The sequence below is a fragment of the Symphodus melops genome (assembly GCF_947650265.1).
Source record: "Symphodus melops genome assembly, chromosome: 15".
NCBI lineage: Eukaryota > Metazoa > Chordata > Actinopteri > Labriformes > Labridae > Symphodus > Symphodus melops.
The window spans coordinates 16,202,800-16,227,211 of NC_136705.1; the positions used below are offsets into that span (position 1 = coordinate 16,202,800).

At 41.8% G+C, this 24,412-nt stretch overlaps 3 protein-coding genes across 6 annotated transcripts in view; 2 read left to right on the forward strand and 1 right to left on the reverse strand.

Annotated features, from left to right (window-relative positions):
- The window catches only part of ccser2a (coiled-coil serine-rich protein 2a), a 51,223-nt gene extending 49,068 nt beyond the window's left edge, over window positions 1-2,155 (reverse strand). For all 3 annotated transcript variants that reach the window (XM_079362803.1, XM_079362805.1, XM_079362804.1), the window contains exon 1: window positions 1,354-2,155. The gene's annotated coding sequence lies outside the window, so the exon portion shown is untranslated. The remainder of the gene's footprint in view (window positions 1-1,353) is intronic.
- Window positions 2,156-3,574: 1,419 nt separating this feature from the next.
- sparcl2 (SPARC-like 2) lies at window positions 3,575-10,733 on the forward strand. Of its 2 annotated transcripts, XM_079362294.1 has the most exons (10): window positions 3,575-3,648; window positions 3,741-3,841; window positions 4,231-4,312; window positions 5,138-5,210; window positions 5,928-6,039; window positions 6,213-6,331; window positions 6,431-6,585; window positions 7,596-7,708; window positions 9,068-9,162; window positions 9,780-10,733. In XM_079362294.1, the coding sequence occupies exons 3-10, from the start codon at window positions 4,250-4,252 to the stop codon at window positions 9,833-9,835; spliced, it is 786 nt and encodes a 261-aa protein (XP_079218420.1). In that variant the 5' UTR covers window positions 3,575-3,648; window positions 3,741-3,841; window positions 4,231-4,249; the 3' UTR covers window positions 9,836-10,733. The 2 variants fall into 2 exon arrangements, with proteins under 2 accessions (XP_079218420.1, XP_079218419.1); XM_079362293.1 differs by having other exon boundaries at window positions 3,581-3,841.
- A 4,089-nt stretch (window positions 10,734-14,822) lies between these two features.
- On the forward strand, window positions 14,823-23,813 carry ndnfl (neuron-derived neurotrophic factor, like). The gene is made up of 4 exons (XM_079363141.1): window positions 14,823-15,372; window positions 18,078-18,322; window positions 19,613-19,737; window positions 21,740-23,813. Exons 2-4 carry the CDS (start codon window positions 18,156-18,158, stop codon window positions 23,152-23,154), a joined length of 1,707 nt encoding a protein of 568 aa, XP_079219267.1. The 5' UTR covers window positions 14,823-15,372; window positions 18,078-18,155; the 3' UTR covers window positions 23,155-23,813.
- Window positions 23,814-24,412: the final 599 nt, after the last annotated feature.

The window sequence follows — 24,412 nt, forward strand, 5'->3', positions numbered from 1 at the left end:
TTTAGTCCTCAGACATTTGATCCCTCATTGATTTGGAGCTTAGAAAGAAGGGCGGAGTATGAATAGAAAAAACGATGCATCTTTTGCATCTTATCTTTTGGCCTCAAGGTTCCCCTTACAGAGCCGTTCAGGAATGACTACTATGCAAGGGTAATGTGCCTAATGTGTATCTTCACACGTAGCTGGATTAAAAAAAGACATACTGATGTTCAAGGCGCCAACGAAGGCAGACAGACAGACAGCCAGCAGAGACACAGTCCGGAAAAACCCCTCATATATTGAAGCACAATTTGGGGGGTCTTGACAGGCGCACAGTTGAGACTTTCAGCTGCTGTTGGTGCTAATCAGATTGTAAACACACCCTCAGCCAGGAAGAGGCTCAGGACCTCTGCCAACAGGTGCCTGAGGAACACACACATTGATTTGCATTTGTATGCATGCGTGCGTGTTTGTTAGTGTGTGTGTGTGTGTGTGTGTGTGTGTGTTTGTGTGTGCAACCCCACCCAAACAGTGTATCACCAGAGGAGTGTCCATCTTAGTCTTAAGGACAATCAGTCATGCCTTTCCCTGATGTGTACTGGCTTGTTGATGCCGTTGCATGTTTTACTGTATGGGCTGTAACAGATCGCAGCTTGAAGTTGTCGACCATGCACACAGAGTTATGAGACATGACTGACAGCAACTTCAGTCACAGTACAAAAATATAAATGTGTGACAGCACTGCATGGAATAAAAAAAAAAAGACCCCAGTTAAAAAGGATCCCCTGTCTAAAGTGAAGCAGGGCATGTGAGCCGTCTTTTCACCATTTAATCCTCACAGGTGGACGAGGAAGACACGTTTCTGTGATGTATCCACATCTGAAAAGAGTTCCTCTCCTGTATTAACTTTTGCAGTCATACTGTATGGGCTACATGACAAGGAAAGTCATTTATCAAGCATTGAAACTCCAAGGTGTAAAGTCAGTGTTTATGTTTTCTTTCAACCACATAGACTATTTGTTACATAAGAAGTAACTTTTTTATTTACTGTACTTATTACATAAAGAACCAGCCATCCCCTGTTACGGTCCACTGACTTTTTCCAGAGCATCTTATGACTGTGGGGCTGATATGTCATCATGCATGTTATGACGTTACAAACCATGGCCTCTTCTGCTTCAATGGGAATCACTGAAAGAGACTACAGCCTATACTGGCAAGATCATCAAACCTCTTTTAGACGATGTGTCTGCACTGGTTGAACTGTCATCGGGACCAATCAGAAAAATAAGGACACGCAATATAAAGCTAACTTTCATGTTCATGACAACATCATTAAGACTTAAACAGAGTGACAGAATGAGCTTCTCTTACCTGAAATACAGCATTTCACAGCTTCAACGATGGGTCAGCAGACAATCCACTTGCTCGCCGTCTTGTGAATAAAAACATGTTGTAAAGTGGTCAAGTAGAGGTAGCCTACTCTTTCGCTTTCTTTTCAAAACAGTCTCCTCGATCAGCACTGACCGATCACATTCGTTCATGTAGGCTTGTCCAAGCAAAAGTCCAGCCTTGCGCTACAAACTATGTTGGGTCCTGCACAGTAACGACGAACTGACTGAAGTATACAGCCCATGTGAAAATAATGGAAATCCCCTCGCTTATATTTAGTAATTTCGATTTCAGTAATAATAATAAAAACGTCCCGAAGGAGTCACTGAGCCGTTATTTTTCACACTGACCGAGCAACTCATGAAGCCGAAACACACACTGTGGCCTCACGTGAACAAAAACAAAACAAAAAAACCTCGCACATAAACGATATAAAAAGCTGGCATTGCACAGTTCCTATTGAAGATACGCTAACCACAGCGGCTACACGGTTACAGACTGACTTCCCAGCAGGGCAGTTTATCATTCCGACATCGTCCTCTTGTTTTCCAGCTGGGCGGAGCGAGCAGATGTCAACTGGGTCTCAAAGGGTGACACGGCACGCAAATGTCAAAGTGCTTGCTTCTGGATAGGCGACCTAAACGCTCTCACTACGTGATATTATCCCATAGTTTATCGTGCATGCAAATACACTTTTGGAGTGTACCTACATTTGACAGTTTTTCACAGTTGTAGCTTCGTTCATCGAAAGGAAATAGCTTGAAAACTATCCTCCCCACGAGCCTTTGATGTGACGTCAGACGGTGACGGGCGTGCTGTGGTATTGACTGCACGCGACAGTGCTGATCATAAAACGGTAGAGGTAGTAGGACTCTTCAGCCTGTCCTCTTGTTGGATACTTTGTTACGCTTAGTTGCAAGAAATAGGCCGTTTATTTCCAGTACAGAGGTCAAAGCAGCTTAAAAGTACGCTACCACACCAACTAGCCTAGCCTACTCTGTTCAAGCTTTGAAAAAGTATCTAAAGTGAAAGAACATAACCTCAGTGAATTAAGGAACATTAGGTGTTATAATTCCCTCTAAAATGTTGTCTAATAAAAGTAGTAAATTGCACAAAAGAATAGCCTTCAACAGCTCTTTTAAAAACTTTGGTTGTGAGATATTATATTTCATCATCACTTTAGGATAGGATCATTCAATATGTTGGGTCACTCCAAAAACTGGACCCTGTTTATCCGATTTTTTTTTGGTATATTTTGACTTAGGGCTTTAGCAGATAAGTGGTCAAAGCAGGTAAACAGAAAGCAAGACCTGCATTTCTCCTCTTTTGTCTGTTGTATTCATTCTTAGGTTGTATGTTGTCAAACAAATGATTTTTAACACAAACCATCATATATTTTCTGTAAAAACGGTGCCTTCAAAGCCCCTAAGGCGATGAAGATCCAGGGCCCTGAGGCAGATGCTCATTCGGCACTGTAATCCACCCATGAGCATGTTACCCAAAATAAAAATAAACAGAGGTCTGACTCAACAACACACCGTTCTTTTATGTTCATAATTTACTTATTCATGTGTTTTCTTTTGGGTAGTTTTCTCCCACATTTCCTTAAAATTTAATGTGTCTTCAGTACCATCAGCGGAGCTTAGGTAAAGTACAGTTTCATTAAATATTTTAAGAGTGAGTGGAAAAGCCACATTTTAAAAGAATTGCTCAGAACATTTGGCCTTTTTTATATATAGAAAATCAAAAACAAACTGACTAAAATGTGTTTGATTTGAAATGGAAAAGTGGAAATGCAATATATCAACATTACCACTGGAGGGCAGTCTTTCCCTGTTTTTTAATGCTTCATCTTTTCGGAGTATTTTTTTCTCCAAAAAAAAACAAAAAACATTTTAGTTCACCTTTGCATCGTTTTCATATGTGCAAGTTACACACTTGTTTTTCATGTGGAAAAAGTCAGAGACAGATAGTTGAGTTCGAGTGAGAAAAAGTGTGGCCATATGTTTCCCTCTGGCTCGTAAATCTTTCAGTGGACAAGTGCCAACTCCAATGAAAGCCATGCCCTTCCCAAAAAACAAAACCTCTCCAACCACAATCTTTTGATTTCTGTCCCTCAGTATCTCTCCTCTGCTTTTCCCCATATTCATCATCTCAGCAACACTTAACAACAGAGTGTATTAAATTTCAGGTACCTGCTGTTAACTGCAATCAACAAGGAGCTGAGTTCAAAGGAAAGAAAGACAGACAGACAGAGGGGGGACATGGAGAAGAGTGGTGAGATAAGGGAAGAATGTAAAAATAGATGGATCAAATAAAATGATAAAGTAAAGACTGCTGAATAGTCTTGTAAAAGAACTCCCTCACAGGCGCCTGTGAGACGGGAGAGAAAGGTATCTTGGAACAAGGCGAAGACGGAGAACTCTAACAGGGGAATAAGCACCAAAGGAAGGCAGCAACAGAGACACTGGTAAGATGTCTTTTTTTTCCCTGAGCAGCCATGGGGATAGAAAATGTCAGACTATAATAACTTCCTCAACTGGATACTGAATGTCGTCTCGGTGTAATTCAAGCCTCTGTTTCCTCTGTGATGGAGAATTGTTCTTTTCTTAGAGCTCAATGAGCTGCCTTGTTTTTAGCTTCCTTATTAGAATGACTAAGGTCTGTATATGACACCGCAGATGATTGAAGAAAAAATTGATCAATTACCCAAGCATGATCATGGTAAACTGATCCTTAAAAGTGAACTATTCTTAAGGATTTGCTTAACTTTAAGTAGTGGAGCAACAGTACTGCAAATATCTAACGTCAGAGTTAATTAGTCAAAATGTTTCTGATGCAGGATTTTTCCTTCTACAGCTCTTTGAATGTTTCAAACATGAAGCTGAGGTTGATCTTTGACCTGTTTCTGCTTCTAAGTCTTCAAACTTTGGTAGCCCTGGTGAGTCTACATTTTTGTCTAGCTTGTGCCTGAATTTGAAGAGCCGAAGAGTTGTATGCAAGAGAATAATAAAACTTTATTAAGAGTGTACTTTAACCACAGTTGATCCAAAGTTCTTTGTATAGTAAAAGTAAGTATATGAATGACAACTACAAAATATCCAGGCACTAACATGTGTACAAATGATAACCAAATACTTGTATAACTGGAGGATTTTCCAAAACTAGTGTTGCAACTGTACACATATCACACGTTTGTTTTGTAAGACACTTTGTGTCTTGCCTCACCTGTTTGGTGTTACAGTCTCACGATTATTTTCAGTTTTAAACAATAATTTTCTGAGCTTTGAAAGCGTTGCTCCAGTTTTTATGGGGTCAGCATTGCACCTGTTTTCGATCTGAACTGGGAGGTCATTGGGGGCAGATGTGGATCTGGCACTGACTACAAAGTTTCTGAAAATATAAACTTGGAATTTGAGTGTATAAAGGGAGTTGGATGTTGTAGGAAAGGCAAACAATTTTCATTGTAGACTTTCAGTTTTTTTTTGTGATCATATACAGCATTTAGACGTCAATGAGTTTACATTTATGAATGTTTAAAATAGAGGCTCATAAGGCTCTTCATATGTGCTACATCACATGAATTATGTGTAGAAATATAAAGGTTCAAAAAGACAGACAAGTTTACACCTGAGTTCACTGCATGCCTCTGGAATGACATAAAAGAAGATCATATTATTCTTTATTCATTTCAGCCCTGCCAAGTAAACACTGACAAAAAAGTATGCGTGCGTGTGTGTCGATGTGTCTGTGTGTTTGTTGTCAGGGAGGAAGAGCCCAACGCAAACAGAGACAAGCTGAGGAGAGCCTGAGACCATATATTGGCAGAGTAGATCCAGGTAAGATTCAAACTTACATTGAAGGAAAGCAATTCTTTTAAATGCATGCCAGTTCTATATCTCTTATAAAACATGTTCTCTTTGAAGGTACTTGTTCTCTTTCCAAGTCCAAAAATAAACGTGTGCTGCAGCTTAGGAGAGTTTCCACATCAATTGCGGAGAAATACTGTATATTTGCACTTGTTAGCATAACTGGTAATGTATTAGGTCACCACTGACTGAGACAGTTCAAACTTCAACTTCAGGTCAGATAAATTAACAAGTATAATTAAAAACATTGACCTTTGTAGTAATTATGCACACATGCATTTATTTGAAAGCTGAGACAATTTAATTATTTTTATTTTTTGGGGATAGGGAATCTATTTAGGGTTTTTAAGTAAGTAATATTTAAATTGTCTTGCAAATATTTCCATTTTGGGTCACATATGTGCACATGCTGCTCTTTTTGTGCTCACATTCCTTCTTTGCTTTATTTAATTCTCTCCTAGATATCCTTTTCATATCCACAATTTCCCAGCTTGGGATCAATATAGTACATCTATTTTATCTATCTCTCTATACCATAGCATGTCATTATCTTAAATTGTCCTGAATAAGAGATTGCATTTGACGCCAACACCTGCTGAATAAGTCGTCCTCAGAACAGGCATGTAATCATGCAACAACAAAAACAATCACAGGGAATCACAAACAGCTGTTTTTTTTATGTTTCAGAAAAGCTTTGTGAGCTCCTAAAATGTCACAGTCCAGCGGGATCTTGGTGCCAAGTAGTTCATGAAAATGGAGTCCTCGTCCCAAAGTGTATCTGTCCGCAGTCCTGTTCACGGTAAACACATCATGTTAACCAAGTATTTGATTTGCTAATGAGAAAAAGATGTAGTTTCGTGGATGAAATAATAGGTAAAGCTGTTAATGGATCACAGCTGTGCTGCACATATTGTATGATCTATCCTCACATACTGTATCTATTTCCGTACTGGCACTGGCTTTTGCAATCAGGCAGAGGGCACCAGTGTGCAGTGTTCTCGGAAAAACCTATGGGAACGATTGTTTGCTGCATAAAGAAGCCTGCAGAAAGAGACGTCGAATTGGACTGGCTCACACTGGGCCCTGCCTGGGTAAACACACACCATTAGATATTAGTAATACATACGACATAATAATTCTACTCTGCAGCACAGCCTGTGAATTTATGCTCTGTTATCCTTCTTGATCAGTCCCCAGGGCTAAATGCACAGAGGAGGAGTTCAGGCAGTTTCCGTATCGTCTCCTGGACTGGTTCCTGCTCCTGAGTCGTATGGGCGAGTCTTATGCACCTGCTCCCCCGCCCCAGAGCTGCCTCAGCCACGCCCAGAGGACACAACTGGCACAGGTAGCAAACAGTTCATGCTTCAAGTGAGCCCAAGAAGCAGACCAACAGACAAAAAGACTTCATACCAGGGAAAATAATGATTAGTAAAGATTTAATCTTGGATGAGCTCAGTTGATAATGAAATCAATATCCACAAGAAAAAGTCATGCAACATAAAGAAAACAGTTGGGAGAAAAAATATACCAAGGGATCCCTTTCATTCCCAGCGTAACCGAACGCTGAACACATAAAAGTTGTTTTTGACACCAGACACCTTCATTGTGCTCGCAAACAAACTGGTCTGCACGGACGGTCTGGAGAGAAATCAATATTAACAACCTACTGTAAGAGGAAAGTTCTTGTGTTGCTTGTGGTGTGGTCATCCACAAAATGAGACTCTCAAGAAGACCACGTATAAATAGGAATTGGTCAATAATCACTGAATTATTCAATAAGAGAGTGATGGGAGGGATAACTTAATATGCTCCCGCCAGTCACCTTCACCTCCTGGCCCCACATGAATTCAAACGGAACTTGTGTGTTATTTTGATGTTAAGAAACAGTATAACCAACAGTGTTTCAAATAGAACACATCTCCTTGTCCTTCATACATCTAAAACATGTGAAGGATTTTGTCTTTGAATAATGTTAGCAGCAGGGAAAAGGGACAATGCTAACACCTTGATGTTGAAAATGCAAACATGCTAACGTTTACTACTCAACTCTGAAACAAAAGATACAACTGAAAAGCTCTAAAAAAAAAAAAAAAAAGTCCAAGAAACTGCAAAAGGAGAAGTCAAACTAGGCAATTTAGTATTTCACCTTAAATGTTGCAAAAATCATGTTGATTCATCCAACAGTGGTTGGACTAACCAAAAGATCCGCATTAGGGCCATGTCACAAGGCTGACAATGTGTACCTGCTTCATGTTTTTTCGGATAAAGAACACTCTTTTTAAAAAGGTGGACATTGATTAAGTTTCCCAATTTTATTTTAACACAGCCTCTATCTTTACTCTTCATTCTGGTCAGCAAAGATTTACTTTACTGGACAAGAACAAAGATGGCAAGTTGAGCCGCCGAGACCTGAGGAAGCTGGGCTACAAGAGGATGCCTCTGGAACACTGTGCTACACAGTTCTTTAAGTGAGTCCTACCCTGTAGCTGCTAATGCTACAGAACTGTACCAGGAATTTATCTTATCTATATGCTAATATGCTAATTGATAATACTATGTCCAGTATTTTCATATGTTGTTGAGAGTCAAAACAATCATTGAAGATGAATCTATGAACATTTTAACAGAGGTTGTTGTTGCAGCATGCTGTTACTCACTCCGTTTGACAACGCAGCAGTAGAAACGGGGATTAACAATTACTATGTAAAAACGATCACTCTCAGCACAAATAGTCTTGTTTGTGTTTTCAGTAAAGATGTCAGTCATTTTCAGAACCAAGAACTCTTGATAGAAGCTTTAACAGATTATAGATAGCTGTGCTAATCTATAATCTATAATGGATGCGTACTTGACCGTCATCTAGGTCCAGATATTTTCATGTGTCGCCACCGAAAAACAGCTGAAATGTGTCAGACGATAGCAGATGTCCACGGAAACATTATTGCTCAATACAACATAGACTACAGAAAAAAAGTAAAAGGAAATCAAAACACCTAATAATCACCTTATGTCACACATGGGACTCATAATGTGAACCTTCTGTCTCATGCAATATGTTATTTTTCAGGTAATTACTGAAACACCAAGGGTTAAAAATGTCGCACCGAGGTTCTTTTCGCCTCCGCACTGTGACCAAGCTGCACCTCCCACCATGCTGCTCTCTCTGCATGCCATCTATCCATTCTCCCTCCATGCCAATACCCACTTCCTGTGTCCTCCTCCCCACCGATCTCATGACCACACCATCTCTCCATCATCCTTCTCCTCCTCCACGTTGAAGCACCTCTTTTCCCCATCTGTGCTTTCTACTTTTCTTCCCTCTTACCCACAAATAGATCTATCCTCTGCTTCACTCTCTGTCAATTCCTCCGTCATTTTCACTCTTGTCTTATTCTTTCATTCATCCATTTCCCCACTTTTTCAAACATCCATTTCCCCACCCAACCCCCCCTTTTCCCCTGCCAGTCTGCAGTGACAGGTTTTGTGGTAGTACGGCTGGCTGTGTCAATGTCAAGCCATTCCCAGCAATGATAATGTTTATTACCCACTGTGCCTCCCGCTGCCCATGGATTAACACAAATTGAAGGAGTACCCTTCAGAGATAACATTTGCAGGGTGAACTGAAAGGCAATGGCAGCTAAAGCGCGCTAATGCAGTTGTTTCCATATATCTTTATGTCTTCTCCCTGGCTATACAATGTATTTATTTACCCTATGGTTCTATTTTTGCAAGGTGGAGCATTCATGCAAGTAACAAGTGCATGGAAGTGTGAGGATAAGTGAGTGAGTGCACATGTTTCACCATTTGTTACCATGTGCTGTTTGCAGGTCATGTGACCTTAACAAGAACAGAAAGGTGACCCTACGTGAGTGGACCGCCTGTCTTGTGGATCGCTCTGAGGCCTGGTTCTTCCATTTTATGTGTAAGTAAGACATTTTGCCTAATGCTACTATAATTCCTGATCTGCAGGTAAGGGTTAATGAAGGTTGGAAATTATTAAAAGCCATTTAACTGTAATCAAACGCATTGTAAGTACTCTACCGTATTTGGTTTAGTTCAAGAAGAGCAAAGACCAACAGTATATTAGAAAATGCAGATTTTGTTCATCCATTTCCATATTGGAAAAAGGAGACTATGACCTTTCTACACCGGACAATGACTCTCTGGATGATAATTACCCAATTCATTATAGGGGCAGTTAACACATTAATAAAATTGATGGACTTCAAAGTTGGATTAAAATCACATTGACTGGAAAAATACAGCTGAGATCAAAACATACCTGCTAATATCAGCTCCAGGGAAATGTACCCTCATGACATTATTGGGGATATTTTTACTTCCCTATACAGACCTTTTTTTTTTTAAGCATGAATACGTTTGTAGACCCAAACTGAGCTTTGTGCGACCTCTTTTTCAAAGAAATGTTTTCATGAAACATTGAGGTATTGAGCACTTTAATGTCACTTTAATATCTGTTTATGAACCCTGATATCAGTGTGAGTGCAGACCAGTAATTTGTTTGTGTTTTATCTACAGCGATGAGAATGGGCTCCCGTAAGCTGTGTCCTACAATGAAAGAGAACCACCTCTGACATGACTCCTGCTGGTCTTTTTTCTTTTTTTTTTTTTTTTTGTCTTTGCAAAGATCTCACTGAAGGTTGTTATCTGATTAACACATACAGAACAGCATCTCTACACACTGCCCTCTCTCTCATTGTGTTTCCATTTGTATTGCAGCTTGTTATACTGTGATTTATTAGGTTATCAAAGGAGAGAGTCCGCTGGTCATCTGCGCACTCATGCGTATGCTTAAATGACACAATTAAATGTCTGGACATACTGACCGCAAGTCGTTTTTAATTGCATTAGCTGACATTTGTACGTTTGTGCAGAGACAATAGGCGACATTAAGTGCCAGATTGCATGGCATGCTTTAAATAACCAATTAAAATGGAGAACGACTGCATATTGTGTACATGAATGACTTGGATGGATGGGAAATAAAGACGAGGGGGAATTAAACCCTTAGGATGTGATGACGTGACCAGAGAAGAGACAAAGAGATAATAATGGGGGGTGAAGGGGAAGGAGCGGAGTAAAGTGTCATGATACACTGGAGGAGAGTGAGGCAAAGTGACTGAAAGTAAGGCGGGAGAAGTATAAAGTGTGTCTGTGGAAGACGGGAGGAAGGAAGTAATGCACTGTAAATGGGAGTTGAGAGTAATGGAGTAATGCATAAAAAATGGATCAGAAATGAGGGAAAGACTGAGAACAGGGAGTGAGAGGGGGAAGGGATGGCTGAGAACGCGCGAGGAGAAGATGAAATACAGGAGAAAAGGGTATGTAAGCTGCAAACATTTCCCTTTAAACATCCAACTCTTTGAGAATGATGCAGAACACTCGAATGCATGACCTCTGTCAAGGTCAAAGAGCTTGATGCAAGCTTGCTGCCTATTTGCATGTTTGCACCATCTATAATAAACACTGCTACAAAAACTCTTGCTTCGTCTTGCTTGTTTGTCTCTGATTTGCGTGTGATTTGGTGTGTTGTTGTTTTTTTTTACTTGTGTAGCTACTATAAGATCAATAGGAGGATGAGTGTGTTTGGCCGGGGGTGACTTCTTTTGGTTGGACTGGTTTTCTCTGGACTAATTAGCCTTCAAATTTAGCATGCCTGAAGGATGGGGAGGGAAAGAAAGACGTTGGATATAAGACGCAGAAAAGGGGGAGAGAGATTTCAGTATGAAAAGCAGATCTGCACCGGACCAAGGCGACTTGCGCTACATGTCGTGCAAAAAACAAAGTGCACCCGCCAAATAAACAAGATGTTTGCAACGTGTTGGAATTTCAGTCAAAACTTTTGATAATATTGAGTTCACTGGAGGGCTGCAGAGTGAAAAACAAGTCCAAACTGTGGGGGGGGGCAGACACGAGGCAGAGGGATCAATTGTACTGTTCTTTGAAGAAACTTTACTTGCTAATGAAGAGTTACCTGCGCAACGGCAAGCTGTTGGTCCTGTCTCTCCTCTGTGATCAAAAGAGCTCTAAATACAAAGTCCCAGCCTCCCTCTCCTCCATCAACAAACATCTCCCCTTAATCGCTCCCTTTCTTGCCTGGAGTCTTGTCCCTTTTTTCAAAAGAATTAAATCATATGAGCTGTTGGGGCCACCCCTGGAGGTTCAACATCGACCACACACCTCCTCGATTCTTTGTGTGTCTTCGCTATGCCTCGTCTGTGCCAATAGACTCCCTCTCATTACCTCCGGCCCACCACCTTCCTTCCATCCCCCCCGTCCAAGCAAAGTCGTAGATTGATCCACGTAATCCTGCTCTGCCTTCTAGTCATACACACACATGGCCTGTTCACCTTAACTTCTACTTGTCCTCCTCCATCACAACGACTCTGGGTATTACAGGAGGGAGAGATGCGCACCCAACTATCGCTCTAACCTTGCTCTTCCCTCTCCTCCTTCTTGCTGATCAGTGATCTGGTCTGTGATAGCTTTTCTCTCTCTCTCCTCTCTATCTCTCTCTCTTATACATTTACACACACTCACACTCCCGTGGGACTCTGGCAGCACAGGAGCAGATGGGCGGCTGTTGATGACATGTTGTTAAAAATAAAGATTCCTGTTAACCCGTTGTCAGCTAGCACACTCCTCCCCTCGCTCCCACCATCCCTCATGTCCCCCCATTTCATCCCATCTCTCTATCTGTCAATCTCTCTCCATCGCTCTCTCTTGCTTTCAGTGCCTCTTTGTTGCTTTCTTTTTACAACACACTGCATGAAAGCTATTACTCCACACCAAAGATAACTAACTGTGGCAGTAAAAGCATTCAGCCTGAAGACCCCCGACCTGCAGAACATGATATTTAATACATGGCTGTCATAAAGATGCCCCTCCTTGCATTATGCATGGCTTGTAAGCAGACATTAATAATAAATGAAAGGGCCAGTTTTGCACTTTTCTTTTCATGCAATTACCCCAAATAAAATGTTTACTCTGTTGCTTTCTTTGCTGAGACCATGTTGAGTTTGTCCGGTGACTGTATTGTATATGGATAAATTATTAAACGACTGGCAACACAAGAGGAGAGGAGCATGCAGTGGGATCAAAAGAAATATTCAGGCCAGTCATGATGGCTATGAAACAGCAAGAGAGAGAGAGGGAGAGGGGACGTGTGTGAGTGTGTGCCGCGCAAGGCCCGTTCATCAATTCCAGGGCTGACACATGTCCGACAGATGCCCCCAAAAGTCTTGCTGAAACAAACTAGGATTCACAAATCAAATTCTCCTCCAAAAACAGTTGTTACAGTACGATGCAGATCTTCCTGCACAAAGTTGCACGTGTGCAGTAAGCTCTAAAAAGGTTAATCACCGCCCAATCTTCAAAAAGCAGACGGCGTATCGTTCTCTGCCAGATTGCCGACTTTTAGAACTTCTTAAGGACTGCAAAGTGGGCCAGTGAAGGAGAGAGGGAGAAGAAGACTGGTGGCTTTGAAAGAGAGTCCAGCCACACCAAAGGGTCCTCACTCGGAAAAAAAAAAAAAGACCAGTTGCGGTCACTGAAGTGATACATTTATTAATAGCGCTCATGTGCCACATTTTTTATTATTCTTTGAAGTGATTTAGCAGGGCTGAGACAGGCAGCCAAATATAAGGAGGGAAAGGGAGATAGAAAGGGGGGGGGGGGGGGGGGGGTCTCTCAGATTTTAGCTTGCGGTCAGACAATATTCCCTCTGGGTGGAGTGGGTCCCATTCAGAGCGACCTCAATAGTCCTACACTGAAGTACCTGCTGAATGAGTGGGAAAAGGCCCCATGGCAGAAGGGGAAAAGGGGGAGTTTGCACACAATGTGGCGGGCCTCTTTCTGTTTTCCTCATGATATTGATTAAAGCGCTCAGGAGAGAGAGCAGCGTACATGAGGCCCTCCATTGTGTGGAGATGAGAGATCTGGGTGGAGTTGGAGAGCCACTGATATGAATGCCCACCCCCCCCAAATCCTCTGAGATCTACACTTGACCTATAGGTGGAGGACATAAAGCGTTCAATATGGCCATCCTGTATGCATACTTTGTATCTGGCCTCTTTCTGGTGAACCTCCATTTTGTTATGTGGTGCCCTCACTATAACACGGAGGGGCTAAGGTTTTTAATTCCAGCTCTACAAACACAGGGATTCACATTGTAAAACAGGCAGCAAGTGGGTACAAGCTTGCTACTAAGCATGCTCGCATTAATTAACAATTTCTCCAACTTCCACATGACTGAAGTTAACAATAGATAGACCGCAGTAGCAAAAAAAAAAAAATGCAGACAGGAAAGTTATATTTAAAGTAGAAGTGTTCTATACAGTGAATACAAAGCTACAGCTTGTTAGCCAAGGACAAAACTTAGACTATTAACAGAGGGAAAACTAGCCTGACCCTTTCAAGTCCTGCCAAAAAACAAATACATTGTTGCTTTTTGCTGACCTTGATTAAATTAATTTTAAACAAAAAAGTGAACATATTTTAATTTATTAGCATGGTTTGCCGTCTACACTTGTTTAAAGTAATTGTACTAAGCTAAGCATCGCCGTCCTTCTCTTTAAACCCAGGTAAGGAAAGTGAATATGCATAGTGCCTACCATTCAAGATTCATTTCTTACAGAGAAGGAGACCATCAATGAGACCATAAACTATGAAAATAATTAACGTAAAAACTGTTACTTTTTCTTTTTTTACGTGGCTGTGATCGCAAACCCAAGAGATGTGTGTTTTATTAAAGACATTAATTAACAAGCAAGAATATGATAACAACATCAACCAGACATGGAACTTAACCTGCAAAGTTCACATTTTATGAGCCACCCAGCCAAAACTGAAATACCTTAACAGAGAAAACAACCTCAAATAAACCTCACAATAGTCAATTCTGAATTTAAATCAACGATGCACAATCAACTGAAATCTCATTAAGATGTGTTGCAGATTTGACATTTTGAAACTCTAAGGAAAAGCCTATATAGGTCTATTAGAGCTCTAAGCCACATGAAATGTTTTTTTAAAATTACGTTACTTTCAGAAAATAAGATGTTATCAATCAAGATAAAACAATTTTGTGTCTTTTCTTGTCCGAATTTGCAAAAATATACATTTTTAAATGTTATGTATTTTATAAAAATAGGAAGAATTAAATGTTCAGCTGCGAAAGTATCTGAACAGCCTTATTAGAATAAAAAAAAAAAGCCCCTTTTTATAAAACATGGTACATTTTTTGTAATTTGTTAAAAGCCAGAAAACACACTAGATATTTGCATAAATCCATTATGAGTCTGAGGGGCTGCTCTTCCATTTAAACACGTTCATTTAGAGGCAGACTGAGCACCTGATTAAACAGGCGATAAGGGCACAAAGACAGTGTAACCTCTAACATGCTGTCTGCAGCTCACTGCTAATACAGATGTTATCAGAGCAGCCACACAATGGTTAATGTATTTAACTTTTACATCAGCTTCCCTTTCCCCCTCTCTCTCTCTTTCTCTCTCTCTCATTCTCTCTCTTCTCATCACCACCCCCATTCAGCGACCTTACCAACCAGCCCCCTCACACTCACCCACTCACTCCCTCACTCTCAGATTGCACATACAGATACACAAACACACACACACATATACACACAAACATACACACATGAGCCCATTTGAATTGCAAGTGAGCTCCGTTCACTACCGGAGGAGGAGGAGGTAAACAGTGGTAACAAGAGAAAAGAACAGAAGAAGAGGGGAAAGGCAAGGAGAGAAAAAGAAGGGGACCGGATGACATTCACGCAGTCTTTAGCAGGACAAGCCTCCACGTGTGAAGGACTTAAAAAGAGGAAGAGTGAGGAGGGCGCCTGGGGAAAGGAAGAGCACAGAGGTGCTGGGACAGCCCTGAAGGGACACCTGAGCCCTCAAAGAAACACCTCCTGAAGTATCAGTGAGCAGCACCCCACGGGAGACGGAGAGTCAGAGGAGCACCCGACAACAACCTGCTGTCGCTCCTCCTCTCCTCCTCCCCCTCCTCCTCCTCCATCCTCGCTCCCTCGCTCACTTGATCCCATCCCTCACTCCCTGTGCAGGAGTGGTAGAGCGTGCATGAAGAGAAGGTAAGGGGTGATGCATGCATGCATGCGTGTTGTTGTCCTTGCAGAGCATGTGCGTGAGTTTGTGTGAGTCGAAGTCTCGTGTTTCAGCTGGAGGTCAGCAACTTGTTTCTTTGGATTACTTCTTTTCTGCGTCTGTGTCCATGCGTGTTTGCATGGGGTTGTTTAAAAAGAGTGAGACAAATGCAGGACACTTTTTATTTGCTCAGGATGGTTCCTATCTTAACTGCATCACATTTTGACAAGTTAGTTTGAAGGCTGTGCTCATGTTCTTTCTATGCGTTTTCTTGCTTACTCTGTCTGTCTTTACTCCCTGACTTCTAGTAATTTACTTGCCTTTTAAAAAACACAAGTATTATGGTGGAGTGGGGTAGCGATAACAAAGGGGAAAAAAAAAAAACATAAACTGTGTGAAGAAGAGCACTAGACTGCGTAATATATTCAACTGTACATGCAGCGAGGTAGAAAATCAGCCGGAAAATCCTATCAACTTTCATGGTCATTGCATGTTAGCCCCACCACCATCAAGTCAACCCCCACCTTGAACCAGAGGCCACTTTTTGGGGTAGTTTTGAGAGGGGGGGGACAGTGGATCCTGTAGGGACCACCCCATGCCATTTAATCTGTTTCTACCCACAGATAACAGAAGGCAGATGGTCCTGCCAGAAAGAGAGGGGAGATAGCAGATACAATGTGCGAACAGAGAGCACACAGCACTCAACCTGTCCCTCTGAAACTGAGCCGGCTTTAACATCCCAATAAGAGGGCCAAATGGAAAGAAAAGTGCACCGAGAAAGAAGGCAAAGAGATGCACAGAGAGAAAGAGAGAGAGAGAGAGAGAGAGAGAGAAAGTAAAACAGAGCAAGGTTGAAGTGTCTTTAATTAAAACCCCAAACAGTATCCAGAATAAACGCCGTCAGCTGACAGTCTGGGATAAACATAACAGAAAGAGGAAACTCATCCAGAGGAAGAAAAAACCGAGAGCAGCAGAGACTGAACGAAACCATCAAAGTCATGTGTTTAAGGGGAGTGTGTATTTATTTATAGAGACCAGTAGTTAGGTTCACCATGCTCTCTTGCTCTGTAAGACCCAAGCTTTTTTTTTTTTTTTGCCTTATGAAAATTCAATCTGCCGTAATTTGCTGAGGAGCCGTATGCATATTTTATCAGCAGGGCCCGGTTTGAAGAAGCAAGCCCGCCAAGCTTCTTCTTCCTTGTGTGTGTGTGTGTGTGTGTGTGTGTGTGTGTGTGTCTTCATCTTTATCAAGATTGAATGAGGGGGCGTGTGACAAAAAGGGCTGTGAGGTTGTGTGCTGCTGTCTGGTAATATGTGTCACATTAGAACCCATTCGGCATGGGGGCTAAAGTAAACACCAATCAGCGTCATGTGCCAGTCTAGAACAGCGAAACAAATTTATTTCAACCTTGTGGCTCTACAAATGTTTCCACCCTCTGTGATTTTCCAGTTGCACTTTTTCCTCTTCTTCATCTCTCTCTCTTTCTCTCCCTCCATCATCTCTTGCCTCTAATTACTCCAGAATCCAACATCCTCTTCTTCTTCTTCTTCTTCTTCTTCTTCTTCCTCCCCACTTCCCCTCCCTTCCTCTTCCTCCCCCTTCCTCCCCTCCTATTTCAATCTGTTTCTCTCCCCCTGCTGCATGTCTCTCTGTTAAAGCTTTATGGGTTGTTCCCCCCACCATTCTTTGCAAGGATAATGAGCAGGCGACTTTGTAGCTGTGCGACGGGGTTTGTGAATTCGGATCTGGGAGCGTCCCGGGGCCACGAAAGACTCAGATGTGCCGTCTGTAGCCGCCTTCATGGTTCCACTGTGATTGTCATCTGATCTATAGGGCACAGTGCTGACATAATACACCTTGTTAGAGGAAGGCGGAGAGTGTGTGTGTGTGTGTGTGTGTGTGTGTGTGTGTGTGTGTGTGAAGACTGAGTGACTTTGAACAAATGTGCTTTCTCTGGGGAGAAGGAAGAACAGTGAAACCTGTAATCATCCTGTCTACTACCACTAGCACACATAATCATACACATAATACACACCTTAAATGGAAAAACGAAGAAGACAACATGAAAGAAAGAAGTCAAATAAAAGATTAAAGAGGACAATCTGATACAATTTCCTCTCGCAGTAGTGTTTGCTGATTGGTTTTGATCTCCAGGTGTTGTTTGTGCGCGTTCTCCACAACAGCATGGCGTCACTTTTTTTTTTTCCTGATAAAATGGCCGCCCAAAAAAAAAAAAAGATGGCGAAAGATATTGTGCTAACAGACTTATTTGAACTCCTCAGACTAAAAATAGAAAAGTTGACGTAAAGGCAATGACTTCAGAGTGATGTTAGCAGCCCCACTTCACACTTTGAAATGTAGTGCGATGGGAGATTTCTTACAGCAAGTGTCAAGCTGTGCCACACACACACACACACACACACACACACACACACACACACACACACACACACACACACACACACACACTGCAGAGTAATATAGCATGGCAATTTCTTCCCCCCCTGCATGAATTATTCTGTCTGAATAGGATCTGATGATTCTTCATATCAATGAATCATCAGCCTCTTCAGCTCTTTAGCGTCTGTCTGAATGGTAGACTACAGTTAAAAATTAACTACGGTAACTGTGTTTGAGTCCGTTCGTGTTTTCATGGGTTCTGAGTGATTTTCCTGACCTTTCCAACATCAGAGCTGAGGAGAGATCCAATACGTGGTGACTGAGGGAAAGTCCAAGAGTGAAACAGACGCAGGGAGAAAGGACGCGGAGATGGCGCTCACATCGCTGTCCTGGTGTCTCTGTGCAGCTCTGGTGCTGTTTTGGCCCCAGACGCACTTGGCCCTGGCCCCTGAGAATGAAGTACCACTTCGTCCAACCACGTGGTTACCAGAAGGAAAGATCACAGCGATTACTCTGCCCAAAGGACGGACCCGCAGGTAAGGACAAGCAAATTCCATCTTGTCTAGTTGTTGGTTGCAATTCGGGCCGCGTCACAAGATAGTTTTCATGCTGAGTCATTTTTGAGTTGGACCTAACAGTCACTTAATCAACAAAATTTACTTGAAAATACCTGCTTAAATATAACTTTGCAAATAAGGGTTAGGGTTTTGCAATTAAAAAATCAGTGGCAACAAAAAGCAAATGTTTCTAATAGGAGTTTTGATACCAAGCTGATCATCCCTGCAGAATAGTCTTGAAACAACTTGATTTGCCCTTGTTACTTCCCTTCCAATAACAAGCCACCAGCCATGCACCGTCCACCTTTGTGGACAGGGTTTGCTTCCAGCACCACTGTAGAGCGAGCAAGAGGAAGTGGAGCCCATTTGGCCTGAACCTGACACATCAGTGCCAGAGTTTGCTTTCTGAAAGTAGGAGCTGAAAAATTGTGAGATGCATGTCCCCGTGTGCTGCAGTCTGTCCACTGGCGCGGCCATGCGGAACCGGACGGCAAATAAAGGCAGAGACAACATCTGATCAGAAATGAGTCACTCTGTTAACTAAGCTGCGAAGCGCCCTTGAGAATGATAGTGTCGCACATCTGTTTGGAAACAACCACCATCTGCACAGAATCATGAATAATGATGTTTGTGAGAAGGGTAAACAAACATTGATTAATAAATAACAATGCAGTTAGTACATTTTCATGAGGGGTAACTAGCTGTGAAAAGGGAGTTTTATCAGGGCACAGAGGACTGAAACTTCATCCATGTAAGTCTCTGTGTGGATTCGTACAGTTTAAAGTTCACCCGAACATTTCAGTTCAAACACAACCACATCATGACAGCCTGAATTCTTAATGTCCTTTATCTGCCACTGAATTTGCAAATCTGTGATCAAACATGCGCTTAAAAAACACAACAGGGGACATAATAGTTTCTATGCCGAGCACGAAACCAGATAGTTACAGCAAAAAGGGAAGATATCCATCTGAATCGGTCAATGCAGCCCTTATCCTGCGATGCCATGCAGGTCACCTCTCCTGATCTGCTAATCAGCATGTGAGTACAATAGGAAAATGCAGGGACAGATGTGTGAAACAAGTGCAACTTAGACATTGTCTTGCTTTGGGACAGAACATGATCAGAGAATCATCAACAATATGAAACTTTGTCGCACAGTTTGCATCACAAGTTATCGTTTCATGCAGCCCTGTTATCTTACTGTTTGACTTTCCCTGTGATTAATCAAAATGCTCGCGGTTATCTGATTGGTGTTTCTCTTCACAGGCTCTACTTCACGCTGAAGAAGAAAACTCCCGGGATGTCGGTGACCGTCAGCCCATGTGACCTCCCCATCGAGTGGAGCCTGGCTGCTCGCACGCTGAAGGACAAACCCCTCAAAAGCCTTCAGTGTGAGTGCGCATTGAAACCCACACATGAACCTTCAAATGCACACTTAACCATGAAGATAATGTCTTTATCTGGCTGAGTCGAGACGATCAATAAGATATTATCAATAGGGATGTATAGGGATTAAGTTGAGGGAAAAAAGACTCTAATCTTATTTAACTTTGTAACTTTGTTTGAGTTTACTTTCTGTTCTGCAATGAAAGCAAACCCTGAGAAAAATACCAGGCATAAAGTTTGTTCCATTGTCAAGGACAGGAACAGAAATTGTGATCAGATCTGATTGTCACAAAGTTAAAAGTTAGAAAAATGATCAATCGTGAGTAAAATGTGGTGAACACAGAGTTGGGGGAACTCTAGGTTTTTGAAAGTCAATATAGAACAAATATACAGCTATCTACAATACCTGTGTCTGCACAACTGACACATTGCAAATAAAAAGTGGGGAAAAAAATAGAGCAGGAGAAAGTGCTGAAACTCAAAGTAACCAAAGTAAGCACAACTATCAGGAGGAGAAGAAATGCCTTGAAGAATTTCATGAGTACACTTTCAGGTTAACTTAACAAGCTTCTCTACTTGGTAAAATAACATTATGAAGTTAAAACATGACACATGAATCATTCAGACTGTGAGCTCATGTGTCCCCATCGCCAGTCTGAATTATTCACTTTGATTCTGTTACATTTGGTCTCATTTGTGGAGCCGTTTTTCATCTCAAGGAGGGATGAAGCTAGAAGACGAGCAGTGGCCGTTTTTTTTTTTTTTTTGTGTGTTCTTTCAAATTGTATCACTCAAGTGAAAAGTGTGTATCCTCAGTATGAAATAAATGTGAACGCACAACAACCATTGTTGGAATGGTTTAGTAAGGGCTTGAGGTGTCTTTCAATAATATTCTGATTCTTTGTGTTGCGTGACTGAACAAGTAACTTTACTTAAACCAGGTGAAAAGGCCCTGATAAATTCTCAATGGGAAATTTTAATGTGTTACAAAGATGATAAATATGTTAATAATAAAGCACTAACATGTGTATTGTTAGATTATGACAAAAGTACTTTAGTAAGAGTTTATGTACAGCTCAAGAATGTAGTAAACACCTTGCATCTAGTTAGTGCTAAGAAATGCTTCAGAAGCAAAAACAACATGTTGATAAGATTTTAATTACTATTTATTACTATTATTAAAACTTACTGAGAACATTAGAGGATCTTATTACCTTAAAAAAAGAGACTTATTACAAGAACCCTAATAAAAGGTATCAGCCAATCTAATTTATATCACACATGTATCATACACATATCAGGACATAAGTGTGTCTATTTGATATTATTATTTATATTCATTGATTGTTTCTGTGAGTAAATTATCACTGGAGTCAATGACAAGCTGTTTTTAACAGTTGATGAAGTTGAAGTGTCTTGTGGTCTTTGTCCGTTCAATTGCAGCAGATAATTGTTGATGTAACTGATTATTTAAAAAGTCTTTACAAATTGTTAGAATTTAACAAATATTTTTAAAGCAAATATTGTTATGTTGCTCATTTGACTAATTATATGACAATAGATACCACACTGATGTCTGAATGCTAAATATGGAACTGGAGGCAGCAGACAATTAGTCCAGAATGTAATTAGTATAGAATAAAGACTGGCAGGATGAGAGAGCCAGCTGGCCCTGTTTATAATTCTAATATAACTTTAAAAAAACAAAAAAAAAACACATGTTCTGTCTTGTTTGTACACTCTCCACATTTGAAAAAAATATCCTCTTCCTCTTCCTCAAATATTGGAACCATTTATTGTACACGAGAATGTCTGGGGTCTATTTGCCCAGCAAACTTGTGGTGACAACAGAGAAAGGGTCATTTCTCTGTGCATAACATAAATGTGCAAAAAGTCTTCGACAAACTTGTTGTGATGGTCAAATATCTCAAAGACGTCAATATAAAGAATCTACAATTGTGACACACAGGCTATCTTCATAACCTAATTGTTCTATGCTTTTCACAGGGAGCACCAAAAAGAGTGTGCCTGAGGTTTGGTGGCGAGGTCCTGGGACTGAAGAGAAACTGCACAGCTTCACAGGCACCAAAGTGGACACCTACAAGGGTCCTTCCTACACACACACTTCTGTCTACATCCTTAGGATTCGCTCCAAACAGAACAACAGCAGAGCTACGCTGTTCCTCCATGAAGGCCTGGGACTTTCAGGCGCCTACCCTCTGCTCCCTGCTGACCCTCGAGTTCACACGTTGGGTGTCGGCATGACGAGCGTCACCCTCAGCTGGGCGCCCAGTGACTCCATCACCAACCTCCCACCCACACAGAAAAGCTACAAATACTGTGTCCTCGCCAACTCTCAGAAAAACTACCCAAGCGTTTGTGCAGCACAGCAGAGTGTGAGGAAAGAGAAGGATCAGCAGCAGGTGAAGAAGGAGAGGAGGAGGAGGGTGACGGCGTGGCCCATTTTGAAGGAGTGGTGGTGGCAGCAGTGGGACTCGGAATCCCAGAGCACACCTCCCTCCCTCGATGATGAGTTTGCTGATCTCCAGTGTGTGTGTCAGGGGACAGAGAGTGTGTGCACTGTCTCAGAGCTCCTCCCTGAAACACAGTATTACTTTGACGTCTTTGTTATTGACAGGCTGAATGGAACCAGCGCAGCCTACAAGGGGACATTAGCTCGAACGCACGAGGAGGCTCGGCCAACGATCACCACCCTGAGAGACGGGGAGCTGAGGTGGGTGACTTTTCAAGACCGAGGCTCCCGCTCTGAGCAGTTCTTCAGTTTCCGACCGAGGGGTTTGCAGCAGAGTGGCCTCCTCACTCTCCAGAGCTGCAGCAAAGGCGACAAGGTCAAGGTCACAGTTTCAAGTAAAGGTCAGGTTTTAACCCAAAAGGCTGTGAGAGGAGAGTTGGAACACATCTGGCTGCAGGGAAGTCCTTCATATCTCATCCACTTGGAAAGACAGGGAACTGCAACAGACCCAGCTCTGCCTGGAGGTCTGATGGCCTCGGTTAAAATCCAGACCTCATCAGCCTACCACCGTCGAGGGGTCCCGTCTCTGCCCTCCACCCTGCAGATCAAGTCTTTCAACAGGTTACGGGGCTGCAACACTGTCACTCTGGCCTGGATGGGCACAGAGGAAAGAAGCCTGTACTGTGTGTACCGTAGGAAGCTGGGGAACAGTGATGCAGAGACTGGGGCTATGACTGAACCCTGTCTGGGGCCAGAGTCCCGTTCTGACACCGAGAGAGTTCTCTGCAAGTATTTCCAGGAGCTGAATCCTCGGAGGGCCGTCACTACAGCTGTGATCGGGGGCCTGGAGCCAGGGATGGCCTACGTGTTTGATGTCTATCTAATGAGACGCTGGGGGATCCCTATCAAGTACGCCAGCAAGATAGTGAAGACCAGAAAGGAGTGCTGAGTTGCCGCCCCCTACAGGAGGTTTTTAGACTGTCCCAGTGAAAAGGGGAATTGCGTCGACCATGGACATGTAAAGACTGACCATGAGAATGAAGCCATTTGACTGTTGTGGGGAGACTGTTACCATAACAAGGATATGTCTCCTCTGGAGGAGCAATGGTTGGAGTCAAACTCCACTTTTACAAGTGGAGGGAACACATATGAGAAGGATTTGCACACCAGCAAAAGTTCATAACATTTAAAATGCAGCTCTTGTGCTTTTGTCATTTTGTTTTGCATTGTTAATCATGGTAATGATGTGCCAGTTGTCCAAGTGCTTATTCTGAGTATGAGTACAAAGGACAGACAAGGTTTTTGATGACAGAGAATCCACACAAAAACAACAAGAGAGACTGTGCCAAATATGCAACAGAAACAGATGGGGCAATAATTGGATAACATCTGAGACGGGGGGTTGCAGTGTATATCTCCAGTGCTGCATATTGTACAGGCTTATAAACACAGATGGGTGAAATCTACAGAAGCTTAGCTCAAAGTCAGTGTGTATCTTTGTGTTCTGCTTTCGCATGAAGCAGTAAAAAATACTTAGTGACTTGCCTCATTGTCTTTGATGTATTCTTGTGCTGCTTCAAACTCACCAATAAATACTGGGGTATCTGTGGGTTTGTGAGTGAGTGAGTGATATATTTATATAATCTGGATCTTAGAATTGGATTTTTCTTGCAACCAAATTGCTTTCACATAGCTTCTGCAGCTTCACCGTTAACGAGTGTATCCTTGTGCAATTTGTACCATAACTAATTAAAATTTATCTGAAGGGAGAAATAACACATTCATTTTGGTAAGTGCTGCACAGGAAAAGATAAAACGTTTAGGGAAAACCTATGGTTTGTAAAAGACTGCTGGGATGCAGCAACCTGATTTATCAAATTAGTATCTTTCTGAAAAAAAAAGCAATTTGTCTTTTGCCTGTAAAGAAACCAATTAATATTATTTTTTGGAATAAAAACCCTAAGGCTAAATATCATCCGATATCCCAGACATCACTTTTACCTGTATGCCTGTTCAGTTAAGTTAAAGGTTTAAAGAACAATATTATTACCAATGGAAGAGTCAATTCAAAAGGAAAACTTCTAATCAGTTATTTAACATGATCAGTTGTAAAAGACACCAGGGTAACTTTGCATGGTTAGATAGGCCTAGAAGCTAAACAACTATGTAGTACAAAATATTTTTAGCAAAATGAAAAGTGACAAAAT

Excerpts from the sequence above, each read along its gene's own strand:
- sparcl2 (XM_079362294.1), top strand. The coding sequence starts at position 4,250 with ATGAAGCTGAGGTTGATCTTTGACCTGTTTCTGCTTCTAAGTCTTCAA. Across the intron at positions 4,313-5,137 it reads TTCAAACTTTGGTAGCCCTG|GGAGGAAGAGCCCAACGCAA; the intron begins GTGAGTCTACAT and ends GTTTGTTGTCAG. Across the intron at positions 7,709-9,067 it reads TGTGCTACACAGTTCTTTAA|GTCATGTGACCTTAACAAGA; the intron begins GTGAGTCCTACC and ends TGCTGTTTGCAG.
- ndnfl (XM_079363141.1), top strand. The coding sequence starts at position 18,156 with ATGGCGCTCACATCGCTGTCCTGGTGTCTCTGTGCAGCTCTGGTGCTG. Across the intron at positions 18,323-19,612 it reads CCCAAAGGACGGACCCGCAG|GCTCTACTTCACGCTGAAGA; the intron begins GTAAGGACAAGC and ends TTCTCTTCACAG. Across the intron at positions 19,738-21,739 it reads ACCCCTCAAAAGCCTTCAGT|GGAGCACCAAAAAGAGTGTG; the intron begins GTGAGTGCGCAT and ends TGCTTTTCACAG.